Source organism: Lepisosteus platostomus, chromosome 19 (assembly GCF_059453375.1).
Source record: "Lepisosteus platostomus isolate fLepPlt1 chromosome 19, fLepPlt1.hap1, whole genome shotgun sequence".
NCBI classification, from domain to species: domain Eukaryota; kingdom Metazoa; phylum Chordata; class Actinopteri; order Semionotiformes; family Lepisosteidae; genus Lepisosteus; species Lepisosteus platostomus.
The window spans coordinates 18819749-18832542 of record NC_142629.1 but is presented as its reverse complement, the minus strand read 5'-3'; the positions used below and the strand labels follow the sequence as shown (position 1 = coordinate 18832542).

At 38.9% G+C, this 12794-nt stretch overlaps 1 protein-coding gene across 2 annotated transcripts in view; it reads right to left on the bottom strand.

Annotated features, from left to right (window-relative positions):
• Positions 1 to 1290: 1290 nt before the first annotated feature.
• The window catches only part of micall2a (mical-like 2a), a 35143-nt gene continuing 23639 nt past the window's right edge, over positions 1291 to 12794 (bottom strand). For both annotated transcript variants that reach the window (XM_088612279.1, XM_088612280.1), the window contains exons 7-16: positions 11967 to 12187; positions 11058 to 11130; positions 9977 to 10209; positions 8732 to 8805; positions 8090 to 8213; positions 6303 to 6393; positions 5950 to 6023; positions 5659 to 5773; positions 5151 to 5197; positions 1291 to 3271 (exon numbers count right to left, since the gene is read on the bottom strand). In XM_088612279.1, the coding sequence (XP_088468405.1) occupies positions 3177 to 3271; positions 5151 to 5197; positions 5659 to 5773; positions 5950 to 6023; positions 6303 to 6393; positions 8090 to 8213; positions 8732 to 8805; positions 9977 to 10209; positions 11058 to 11130; positions 11967 to 12187 (1147 nt within the window). In that variant the 3' untranslated portion in view covers positions 1291 to 3176. The remainder of the gene's footprint in view (positions 3272 to 5150; positions 5198 to 5658; positions 5774 to 5949; positions 6024 to 6302; positions 6394 to 8089; positions 8214 to 8731; positions 8806 to 9976; positions 10210 to 11057; positions 11131 to 11966; positions 12188 to 12794) is intronic.

Below are 12794 nucleotides of genomic sequence, written 5' to 3'. Positions count from 1 at the left end.
TCCAATATGTTTTTTTTCTTTTTTCAAAGAAGGAAAAAAAATTCTTTACTGCTGAGTTTGAGCCAAAAAAGTTCCAAAAGAAAATGAGTCTTCATACAAATTAAAACCATGATCCTAAACGGCGAGGCCTGGACAGGTCTGACTAAAGCCATTGTTCTAGTCAATGTGTTTTACAGAGCTTGATTATATGTGATTTGGAAGACTCAATGTATTCTTCTCATATTGGTCCCAGTACCCAAACATACGCGCCATCTGCTGGTGAGCAGAAATACGCAGAAGCCGATCTATACAACCTTCTTTCATAAAAGAAATTCTCATTGACCCAAGAGCAACACAAAAATCTTTCCAAGACTTGCTTTTATCTGATTTTAATCAGGGGAGGCAAAGGTGTCTTATATACAGCAAGTCCTTCAAATTATTAAACGTTTAAGTCTCCTATGCTGCCTCTGAATGGCAGCGGTAGGAAAATGTAATTTTAGCTAAATTAAATCACTGCGCGTCAAAGCGCCCAGAGTGCCCAAGCATTCGGTTTTTATTTTAAAGTTTGAAACACACAGAACATTTCAAAAAGGGCAAACACTAAGGTCAGACAATGTGTCTTAGGCATTTTCTAACCAGGGAGTGTATTTAAGCTCATGGACCACATTTCTCATGGAAGAATTCAGAAAGTTTCCTTTAAACCTCTCAGCAGAAAATAAATATTCAACACAACTAGATGAAAACTTAATAAACCAAACAAAACTGTTCTGATTGTAGATCACCACTATGTTACATCTGCACTTAAGGAGTGCATTAGTATACCAAGAACTGTTTTTCTTCTAAATGCAATTTAAAAAGTAGCTGGGAACATTGTGAGACAGGTGTTACCAACACAAAGCTAAACATTAAAACCCATTCATGACAGACTTTACCAATTAAAAAAATAATTTAGCAAATTAGATCTGTTAAAAATATTCTTATAAGAATGCTGTTTAAAACTTAAAATGTGGAAGACAATTATTTAAAAAAAGAAATTTCACCTAGAGAGTTCACTGCTAAAAAGATGGCTCTTCACATTTCAACAGAAATAACTTGTCTGGAGAATCATCCATAACATCTGATGCCATTTCCAACCAATTTGCATATCCATCCCATCAGTTACAAACACAAATCTTAAAGGTTTGACAGCAAATAAAAGTTAGATTCATAAAAAAGATAAAACATGAAAAATTACACAAAACAAATGCATCTACAACTAAAAAATGTATATTTGCATTCCTTTTCAAACGTAGTAAGAGCTCTGAAAACGGATTACAAAAGATATGCATTTTTTTATTTTAAACAAGTACAAGAAATATAACAATATACAGCTCCACACCACATAGAAATCTTTAAGCTGATGAGAGTCTACTGACAGGTGTCAAATACAGATGTCAGACCATTGACAGCTTTGCTCATTTCTTAAACAAATGCGAGATCTTAGCACCAAAGAATTAAAAAAAATTGTTCAAATGGTGCAGGTGAAAACGATATCACACTTTCCACAATTTAAAAATGTATGGAGTTTTTTTTTTAAATCTGTTTAGGGGCAGTATAATACAGTGATTTGCAGTTTGTAGTCACACATACACAAAAAACTAACAAAACAATTTCAAGAACAGAAATGAGGCCAGAGAGTCCTGCCATTACAACCCCTGCCACAATTAAAACTATACTGCCACCTTCTGATTAAAAGATGCTAGGAATATTTTTATCCAATATTTCCATGTTAAAACTATCGCACAATTATAGCAGTTCTGCCTTATTTGTAAATAGAACAACAAAGAAACCATTTTCCCAAAGCTGGAAGGTATTGTCTCTTCTGAAAAATATAAAGAAATTTATTTTTACAATATACTTGATACTTCATATTATCTTACACAATGCTTAAGAAATCAATTGCTTATGACAGTAGTAAGTACTTATGATCCGATTTGAGTCAAATATACTTGTAGAATAGTAATGCATTTTCAATATATTCAGTAACCTGGTTTTCTATACTAATTTTAAAAATGTTTTTTTCTTCCATTTACTCATCCTATTGACAACTATTAACTTCAAACCTTTGTGTTTATTTCTGTAGGTTATAAACAAAGCAAGACCAAACAGTTGATTTAAAATAAGTAGGTCTGTTTAATAAAGTGCAACTCCACAAAGTTCGATTTAACATTCTCAACTAGTATTAAACCAGTTTAATACTCTTCTTCATTTCATAAACACACTTACGTGCATCAAAAACTGTATTTGATTCACTCGCAAGGTTCCATTTTGACAGAACAATTATTCAGTTCGTTACCAAAGCGATTCGATGCACAATCTAAAAATAAAAATGTTTGTTGTAATGGAGAGGAAGAGAGGCAACAAATTTCATACTACACATACCCATCCTGAGAAACATCTAAAATATAACAACAAAAAAAGAGATTTTTATATCACCAGTCATGGGGCAGAAACTAAGTGAGCATGTAAAGTAATTGGCTGCCCTTTACAGATTATTACAGACTACTGAATGTAATTACTTTGTGGTAATCTCAGTGGTATAGTCAGTTTTATTGGGTAAAATCCAAAATATATATTACTGTTTCATTGTCTTTACAGTATAATAAAATACTTTCAGTATATTACAGTTAAAATTCAATTTTTAAGAAAAGTAGCAATACCTTTCATATTGTTTCACAGTACTTGTTTTCACAGTGCTGTAAAATAAAACGGTACTGTCAAGTTAAAAACATCATGCACATGTAAATCATCACACTGCATGATACTTTTAGGATGCTTACAAATTCCTGAAAGCGTTAGATACTGTACAGCAGCCTTTATTTAAGGTTAAGACAATGAAAGTGTATTTAATCTTAATTCTCAGTTGTTGACACACCAAGAAGGAACATGGTGTGAAGGACTTGGTGTTTAGAAATCACTGAGATACTCACAGGGTAGCAGGCACTATGTGTGTACTTCAGGAGTATGCATCTTCAATGTCACCTGTGCAAGCTCCTCATTTCTGATCTAAATATACACTTTAAATGTTACACTATTCTTATATGAATTTTGGTTTGACTCCACCAGGTGTGGATGCTTACACTAATCACACTGGAATGAAAAAATGTGTGACGGTCGCAGAAGAACAATTCAGATGGCAAAAGTGGCTCCCTGGATACTTATTCCTCCATGATTTCTTTCGGTTTATCCTTCTTTTTAAATAGTTTTGCAAAGGGAGACATTTTCTTCTTTTCTCCTTTGTCTTTCTTTAGGTCTGTTTAAAGGGGAGTAAAAAAAAAAAGCACATGACCAGATGCACAGCACTGCATGCAATTAGAAAACTCTTCAAAGCATAAGACAATAAAATAGCTCTCACAAACATCTCTGCAGTAACTAAGAAATAGCAGGCAAGGTCAGTCATAAATCTACAACCTCTATTTTTGCATAACAACTGAAGTATTTCAAATTTAGGAACAGGCATGACAAAAAAATGCCCTAAACTCTAAAACTGGGACCAGGAAAACTTGAAATCGTCCAGAGTGGAAAGCACACATAGTAAATACGTATGGGAACACTTTTTTGCTCGTAATGAATAAGTGAAGCTACTTGGCTCTTCAAAACAATGGCAGCAACACAGGACTCGAAATTGCAAAAGCAATCTCCACACTGGGAGGCCTGGGAGAATCCACAATGACTCATGTTATATCAGTGACATCAATCCATTTTCACTTTACTTATCTTGGTAAGGGTCACCATACACTGGTAGCAGCACAGAATGAAAAAGACTCAAAAGTAACAAGGTAATGCTAATACAAATATTTACTTTAACATTTTACGTTGTGTCCCAGCGTGTTCATATAATCCAATACCATTCTATACTTATCAACATGCTGAAGCCATTTCCTATAGTTTTACATCTGTAGTAACGATACTTACACCATTTGCCTCTAGGGAAGCCCTCAGAATAGATACAAAATTACATCAGTTTCACACAACGGAATAAATGTGGAAGGTCAAGGACTTACCAGTATGGATCTCAGTCTATTAAGTGAAATCAAGTAATTGATTGCAGTTTCACAGATTAGTATTTAATTTTGCAGACGTGCCATCGTGTTTTTTTGTGATTAACATGTTTATTGAACCCTAAAACAGCGAACTGCTCAACAAAACAATGCTCTTTAAATAATAAAAGTAATGGAGTCTTAAGTAACACATCATATAAAGATGCTTGACCTTTCAAATTGAGCAAACTGAAGAGTGAATGGAATGGATAAGCCCACATGCCACCTTGCAACTTGTGGTTCAAGTCTCGTTTTCATAGCTGTGTGCTTTTCTGCAAGCCTGGCTACTGGACTTCAAGTGCTTGCAAGAGGAATTGGACAGCAGCTTCAGAAGAGTTTGAGGGTTTCTTCATTGTTTTTAGCTTGTAACATCAGACATTACTGAACTGTCTTAAGTGTGTGACACAGCAAGAAGCACACAGACAAGCAAACAAGGAAAGTATCTGAACCATTGGCCAATGAATCATGCAAAGGTCAGATATTCATCAAGCAATAAAATGTGAACAAACAGAAAAATATGCAATTTTAAAATTCACTTCGAAAAATTAGACTGCTTTTTAATTGCATATCTTTAGAACACCTAAAAGACAGGAAATCACCCAATTTTACCATTTTAATTTTATGTTCTGATCTAGTAAACATGAAGTGCACAAAAGTAACAGTTCTGACTACACACTAATACTAGTGAACTAACTTCTGATTAAATATACAGTAAATCATGCATTTATGTTTTTGTAAAATGCATTAATTTTCTTTAAGAATGGAAACATTTAAATCTATGGCCTTATCTCTAGATTTTATTTCCCACACTATAAGATCAGGCATGACTGTGAAAAATAATTACCATTCCCATGGATGTGTTTACTTTGCACAGACTCCAAAGAAACCTTTCAACTTTCCTTTGATATTTTAAAAATCTTATACTGGAAATTCCTTTTTTAATTATTGGATTGTTTTGAAATCTTATAGTAAGACTTCCAATAAAAATACGTTTGCTAGCAACTCTTACACAGTTCGAATCTCGAATTATTTTATTTATTGCAAAGACAGCTTTGCATATTACATAAGTTCACACACAAAGGTAATACTCACCAAATTTCTGCATCATTTCATTCAGCTGCTGGTCTTCTTCCCTTTCCCTGAAATGAATAAAACAAATGAATAACTGGAGCATAAATAAATAAGAAATAAATAAAAAATGCATATGAAACCTTTGTTGTTTTTTACACCTTTACAGAAAAAATAATCTTTGATGTACATTCTTGCTGTGTTTGAAAATTAGGACAAATATATCATGTTTATCAGTGGTGTAATATACTGGTCTAAAAAAAGTGGTCTAAATACACATTGTGTGTGAGGTAAATACACATTGTACTCAAACGGACAATAACTGACCTTAAAATAGAATGGAACAAAAGGTCCACAAATAGACAGAAAGGAAATAACGCACATCCTGAGACTATTTTAATGTCAGCTTTCATAAAAATGGTTTGGCGTGATGAATCCACTTCCTATTTTTTTCATGGTGGTACGCAAAACGATAAGCAGAATGAAAATGATGCCTGAAAAAACGCGTGACGCTCCCATAAGAATGGCTGACCTCAGCCTGTCTTCGTCAAGCCCATCTATAATGGCATTTCTGTCATTGACAATTTCCACCAGCTTGTTCATCAGCTCCTCTTCCCGTTTCTTGTCCGCGGGAGTCTTCCGATGTTCTGGTGAGAGAAGGGAAAAGGCGCCTTTCTGAGGGGCAAGTGGTAAAGGAAGGTGCACAAACTGCTGCTTTCTTTGCAAACAATAACTCATCATTGAGCAGTCAGTTCAGAAGCGGGTGTATCATCCTTCATTGCCAAGCGAAGTTCCGATTTCAAACAGTTTGCTTTCTACCCACCTGGCTTCTCCAATAGTCTCCTGAGCTCCTCTTCCACCCCCGGCTGCTGTTCTTCTAAATCCTGAGTCTTTGCTCTAAAAATGACAAGAAACAGGTCAGTCAGAATATGCTTCCAACAAAGGCTTGAAACGTAATCTGTAATCAGAGCTGTCAAATTTGAGTTTTGAAGGCATGATGTGTGAGCACATGAGAATAATTATAACTTAGTTCCTCCAAGTAACGCGTTGTAGGGATATATTTTTTTTAAGATTAGCAAACCGAGAAATAAACATAATAATGTAGACGTATATTTTTATCTTTAGGATAAGGAATGAAACCAAAAATGAAAACGGTGAACAAGAAACGTCTCTTACATGTAAACCAGCTCGGACTCTCTTCTTATGTACATCTGTTTTGTTCTGATCAAATTGAACCATTCCACCATCAAGGCATCCTCTTCTTCCTCTGAGGTAGAGACAAAATCGCATGAGAGAGAATTTCTAAATGATCATTTTCTTAGGGGAAACGGAATAAAACGTCAAGATTTTCTTGCTTTTCCAAAAACCTCTCGTCAATATTTGAAATACATTTCAATTTCTTCTCCGTAATAACTACTGGATATCCTTAGCAGGTGACAGTGAGAGGGAGTGGGACACCCTGAGTGGGACTCTTACAGCCCTACAGACACATGCACATGCAGTACAGCAGCTGTCAATTTAGAGATGCATCTAATCTGTAAATGCACTTTCTTATAAAGATGGCATTGATCACCCAGGGAGAAAAATCACCCACCAAAGTGCTAGTAATTCCAGATGATGCACAGATCAAGCAGAAGAATTAGTCGCCTTTTTTAATCTGTGACTCATCAATGCAGCAGACACAGAGCGACACGAACCCTGGGCCAAGGTACAGGGGCTGTACAGTGCCGCTGTTCCTATATTCCTAGCCACAGTCTTCAAGGTCATTACGGGCTGAGCAATCACACCGCTGCCCCTCCCCATCCAGGCACCATGGCCGGCACACGAGTCTATTTCCATCCTGCACCTCAATCCCTCCGAGAGCCCAGGCTATCAGGAAGGGAAGGCGGTTTCGTGCACCACTCAAACACTCGGCTCATGTGGCTCCAGTCTCAACAAATTGAACAGTTTTTGGGTCACACCCCTTCAGGCTGGATCGGAGCCCCAGTCGGAGCCCCCAGGGGCCCGCGTGTCTCCCCCGACGCGGTGGGGAGAGGAAGCGCGCGGGGCCGCACACTGGCCGACGGACACACCGCTGAAACCACGGCAAGACACTGCAGTTCTTGCAGGAAGAGAACAGCGAAACTGCACAGTCTGACGATGAGCAACAATTTCAGGGCTTTAACAATCTGCTAGGAAATAGACCGTCTCAAGGGGAATCATAAAACCTAAAAATTACATCTGTCCTCAAACCAGCAGTCGCACATTGGTTCATATAAATTGACAAATTTCCTCAATCACAGTCTGATCTTTCGGGCTGGCACAAGGACCTACCCTAGTGAACCAAAGAACTGTGCTCTGCCAAACTGGTTTTAATACATCTTTGATATTCAACATCATAACTGGTGGAACGCACAGCATTGTATGAAAATATTAAATGTGAATAAACACCACAAGCAGAGTTAAAACGATCGTATAAAAATCACAACGCAGGGAAGCAAAAAAAAACCCAACCCATTCAACTTTTCTGTCTCACCATATTTTTGTTGTCTGTGACAGCAGTACAAATTCAGCTCTCAGACTGTCCCTAGCAGCTGTCAGTATTTCAAACTCAATAAAACTGATGACAATTTTACTTTTGATTCAGGTCAAGCTATTCATGTTGTACAGTCCTTTGAGGTCTGATCTCATTTCCTGGGATCCAGACCCTAAGCATAATGTATTGCCTGTGTTACAAAGCACAGCATAGTAATCATCCAGCTCAATGTCCTGTATATTAAACTTTGACAGAACAAGCTATCTGAGGCTTGGGAGAGAGCGCATCTGCATGTGAAGACCGTATCGGCTAATGCAAATCTTCCTCAGAATTCAGGACTCTCATCTTACCGATTGTCAGCTTCAGTCATTCAGTTATCAGTAGCTTGTTTGTCTGGAATGTGTTGGGTGGGGGGATAAATTGAAACTGAAGGCTTCTCTTCTCTCACCTCCCTCATAGCTGCGAAGCTGTTTCTCCATCTCGATGCCTTTCTTTTCTAAATCATTGAGATGGTCCTCAATCTCTTCCAGCTCCTTCAGGATCTCTTCCTGGGGAATGTAGTCCTGTTTCGCCTGGGGACAAGACACTCGTTTGAAAATTTTCACTTACTGAAAAAGTTTGTACATGACTTACTTCACTTTGTTTCTAGGTGAGAAAATGATGAAAGACAGAGAAAAAAAGATTTGGGTGAAATCATCTATTTGTATTGGCATCCTTCCTTATAGAAGGAGCTTGGAAAAATGTAACAAGATATCTTTCAGCACACAGCCTTCATAACTAGTTATGTTTATACGTACAACACATTTACTGTTTTTAAGGAAATACTTAAGGGAAAGTAGAGGTACACGAGAGGGAAAGTAATGTAATTTTTTTAAACTTATTTTTTTACAGGAAAACTGTAAACATTCAATAGGATTTCATTTTCAGCTGTTTTTTTTCCCTCAAAAGTACTATTATTTAATTTTGTCCAGAGGCTAGTTTATCCACATTATGCTAAAAAAGTCTTTGACCACTTAATACATTCACATCTGGTATGACTGAATCACAAAATATAATGTAACAGAACAAGAAGAAGGCGATAAGCATTTACCTTCTGTGCCTTAGATTCAGGGCTGGTGACATCTTTAGCAGGTGAGCCCTTGTAAAAATTCACATTAATGGTAACTAAAACGAAAAAGTAATTAGTGAATTACTCAAACTGTTCTGTCCCTGCTGAACAGGTGCCATTGATGAAAGTGAGCTACTAAACCAGCAGAACTCTGGGCCTGAACTCCCTGGTGAAAAACTTTGCCATTGTCTCTACTGAACAATTAACCACATTAAGTGGATTTAAAGCAGCAGTACAACAGATTAAATGACGCTACCATTTTCACTAACATCTAACACACCAGAAGTGCCACCTGCCGATTGTCTTTGGGCAGGGAAGTGCTGAACTCAAGTTTAAACAGGTACCAGGTACTGCTCCTGCTGAAGCAAGTTACGACGCACAGTCTAGATGGCTGCACATGTAGGAGGTGTCAACCAGAAGAGATGTGTTCATTCCTGTATACTGGCTAAAGCACATTCCCAACTTAAACAAGCAGGCCTTCCTGTTCAGCCAGTGAAGTAATTTTCTGTTCAAAGTACTGCATACTTACGCTGTTGGTGCATAGCAGCAACAAAACACCTAGGTGCCAGACACACTTTAGTGGTGGAGGAAGGGACTACCCTCTCTTACGTAAAGCATTCTGGGATAAAAGTGCTGTTTATATGCATTTTGAATGATGGTTATTATTAGCAGGATGCCAAGATGGTGTTTTCTTTAAAACAAATTAAGTCCAACAAAAACATATCCCTTCATTCCTGTATTACTTTCTACCTTAAAACACAAGCCTAACGATGCCCAGTACCTTTAGAGAGTCTGAATATTATCTACATTAAGTTCAATGTTAACTCTCAATCGGACCCATTTCAAAGGACGAAAAACATCAACAAGGACAATGTGCATCTGTTGCAGGTGACAGCGACACAACGGTTTCGCACAAGCTTGTCATAACTGAACCGGACCACCGCAGCCTATCGCATTCTTTTGAAAAGTCAATTATCTTGAAAAGAAGCTTTCTGCCGGTCCTGAAAGCATCTTATAGGCAGAAGGCAGCACTGGATAAATAGCACCATTCACTGGCATTAGGCTGCATTTACATACCCTGTTGGACTTCATTTATTTCTGAGCCGCAATACAGAACATGAAAGAAAAGGTTATATGAAAGCTCTCGTGCTACACTGGCTTATCATTCAAAAGCAATAGAACTACTGCTGTTGTGATAACAAACCACTCAAGTGCACGAGGGCTCACCAGGAGTCCTCTGCCCACTGGGCCCGTTGGGAGAGGGCCTGGGAGAAGGTGCTGTTTGCTTGTCGGGGCTGGGAGCTGCAGGAATGGAGATGGTCGTGGAAAAGGTGGAGGTTGAAGTGGGTTCGGAGGCTGGAGAGAGCAAACCGCCGCTAGGTGAGGGCTTAGGGGGAACATCTGTTTTCCTTATTTCAGAGGCGGACATAGAAGAGCCTTTGTCTTTAGCATCTGTGGGCCTGGAAAAAGAAGTGGGGGTTTTAAAGGGACAGAGCAACGCTTTGAAATTGAGTTAATCAAAGAGCTCAGCAAAGAGAAAGCAAATAAGACAGAGAACAATTATACAGGGGCAGCACAGTGGTGTGGTGTTTAGCATTGTTGGTGGTTTCAACACCCGGGGTTCTGTCTGTGTGGAGTTTATACTGTATGTTCTCCCCGAATCTGTATGAGTTTAATCCAGGTGTTCCGGTTTCCTCCCACAGTTCAAAGATACCGTGATAGGTTAATTGGCTTCAGGGAAAACTGGCCCAGGGGTGAGTGTGTGCGTGTCTGTGTCTCTTTGCTGGGATCGGCTCCGGACTCCCACCACCCTGGGGGAATACTTTTTATGGATCAGTCATAATTCTTCAACATAAAGGCTTAGAAATGTAGCCTTGGCTTCAAGAATATCATATGGCAAATTTAAGTGAGGGTCTGTGATTAATACAGTACCTTGTATGTCTACCATTTCCTTAAATACAGCATAACATGAATTCTACACAGGAACTACAGGAAGGACAGGACAACAGCCAGATCAGAGGTTTGGCATCAGAGCACCTCCTCATCTAACTATCTCATCATAGATGCCCGATGTGGTTAAAATCCAGCTAGGAAGCAAACCAGTGCACACGTTAATTGCAGATCACTGCCGAAAGTTCCTGAGTAATCCTCAGCAGGTGTCTCAAGATACACAGCGAGCTCCTGCTCTCGCCTCACACGTGGTGTGTCCACCTGTGCTTCCGCAAATCGGCTGTCACAGTCTCCCACGTGAGGACGCCTGAATCTGGATTCAATCGGGGGAAATGTGTTATGCAGGCTACATACTTACTTTGATGAAGCTCCTTTTAAGACAGGTTTGAGTTTAGACCGCCAGTCTGCAGGAGACTCATTGGTATCAGCATCTGTAGACCAAGGAGAAACAAAAAGTCATGTTTACTGCCTTCCTGATCCACTACATTCTGACTCCAACTAAATACCTAAAGAATAACCAGCAACAACAGCAATGTACCTACGTACAATAGAGCTTATTTACCTTGCATTTTTTTTGTAATGCTCATTTGCACATTTTTTATTTTTAAAACCGTATCCTCCTGTGAGCCATGTTCTTAAATATATTAATGACCTCATTACTATTACTGTCTGTCCTGATATCTTTCTCTGTGGCTAGCAGCAAGAGGTCAGACAGCCTGTCTTTGCTTGGACTTCACACACACCAGTTTGGAAAAGGACCTTCCCACAGTGCCAGTTGTCACTGGCTGAGATGCATAGATTTTGAGTAACTCAAACAGAATTGGGAAAAATAAGATGGGACTTGTTTCCCTCGAGACACTGCACTGATGTTTTCACGTGATTTTTGAGGTATGGTTATGAAGACTGAAACATCTGTCTGACACTCACTTTCCAGCCCAACAGACGGAGCTGTGACTGACCTCTGCACATGCCACAATATCTGCATTTGGCAGATCACAGAAACACCTGAAACATTAAAATAACGACATTTTCTCCTATAAACATTTCAGCTACTATTTAGATACTTTAAACATGTTTATAAAAGCCACATGAATTTGTTTGGACGGGGCAGTTTTCTGGTGTGGGCTGAGAGGACAGGGGCCCATACCTGCCCCTCCTAGGGCTATTTTTACCGATGCAACGGTTACAGACAAGAAACCCTTTCACGGTCACTTCACATGGACGATGCTCACGTCGTGCCTTCGCTGGCTCAGTGATTAACGCTTACCCTTGGCGCCTGGCGAGAGGGCAGGTGTTTTGACTGGAGCTCGCAGGCTGGAAGACCTGCTTGGGGTCTCCTTGGAAGTGGCTTTGAGCCACGGTGGCTCGTTACTGCTGTCCTCCGCTCGCGGCGAGGGCTCGTAGGACGAAACGGGTCTTGATCCCACTGACACAGGACTGTCCCTCCTCCAGCTGGGCACCTCTGAGGCAGGAGACTTATTCCCAAGTCTAGTGGAACAAAGGTTGTCGTGACAGGCTGGTGGACGCATTCATGTTGCTAGAAAACCCCATTCAGACTTCTGATAGGTTTATGCTCTTCATGAGTGGAGTTTGAACCCATGCAAATAATTTCTCAACAGTCAACTTTTGAGATATATTATTACACTTTCAAATATTATTTTGCTCAGTATATGATGTTATACTTACATCTTTCTTAACTAGCAGCCCTGTACACATCACCTCACACATAACTAATCAGGAGTGGACAGTGCACTGGGATCTCTAAAATGTACAATGCATTTGCAAAGCCTGTTTAGGTGTTTAATGGGGAGGAATAGGGCTAATGGAAAGCAATAATCAATAAATTAAACTTATGACTTCAGGGAATCCCTATGCAACTGGTGTTCATAAATTTGACATGTTCATATTTTGTTTCCACTATTTATTTAAAAACTAAGTTGTCATGAAAAAAATAGACAATGATCATAACATGCATGAAAAACCTAAGATAGCAATCCAATGACCCTTTGCTACTATTATTCTAGCAATAAATGCATATCAAGCCTATTTCGATCTTCATTTCTCACTCTAAAAGACATTTCGATACAATGTGTTT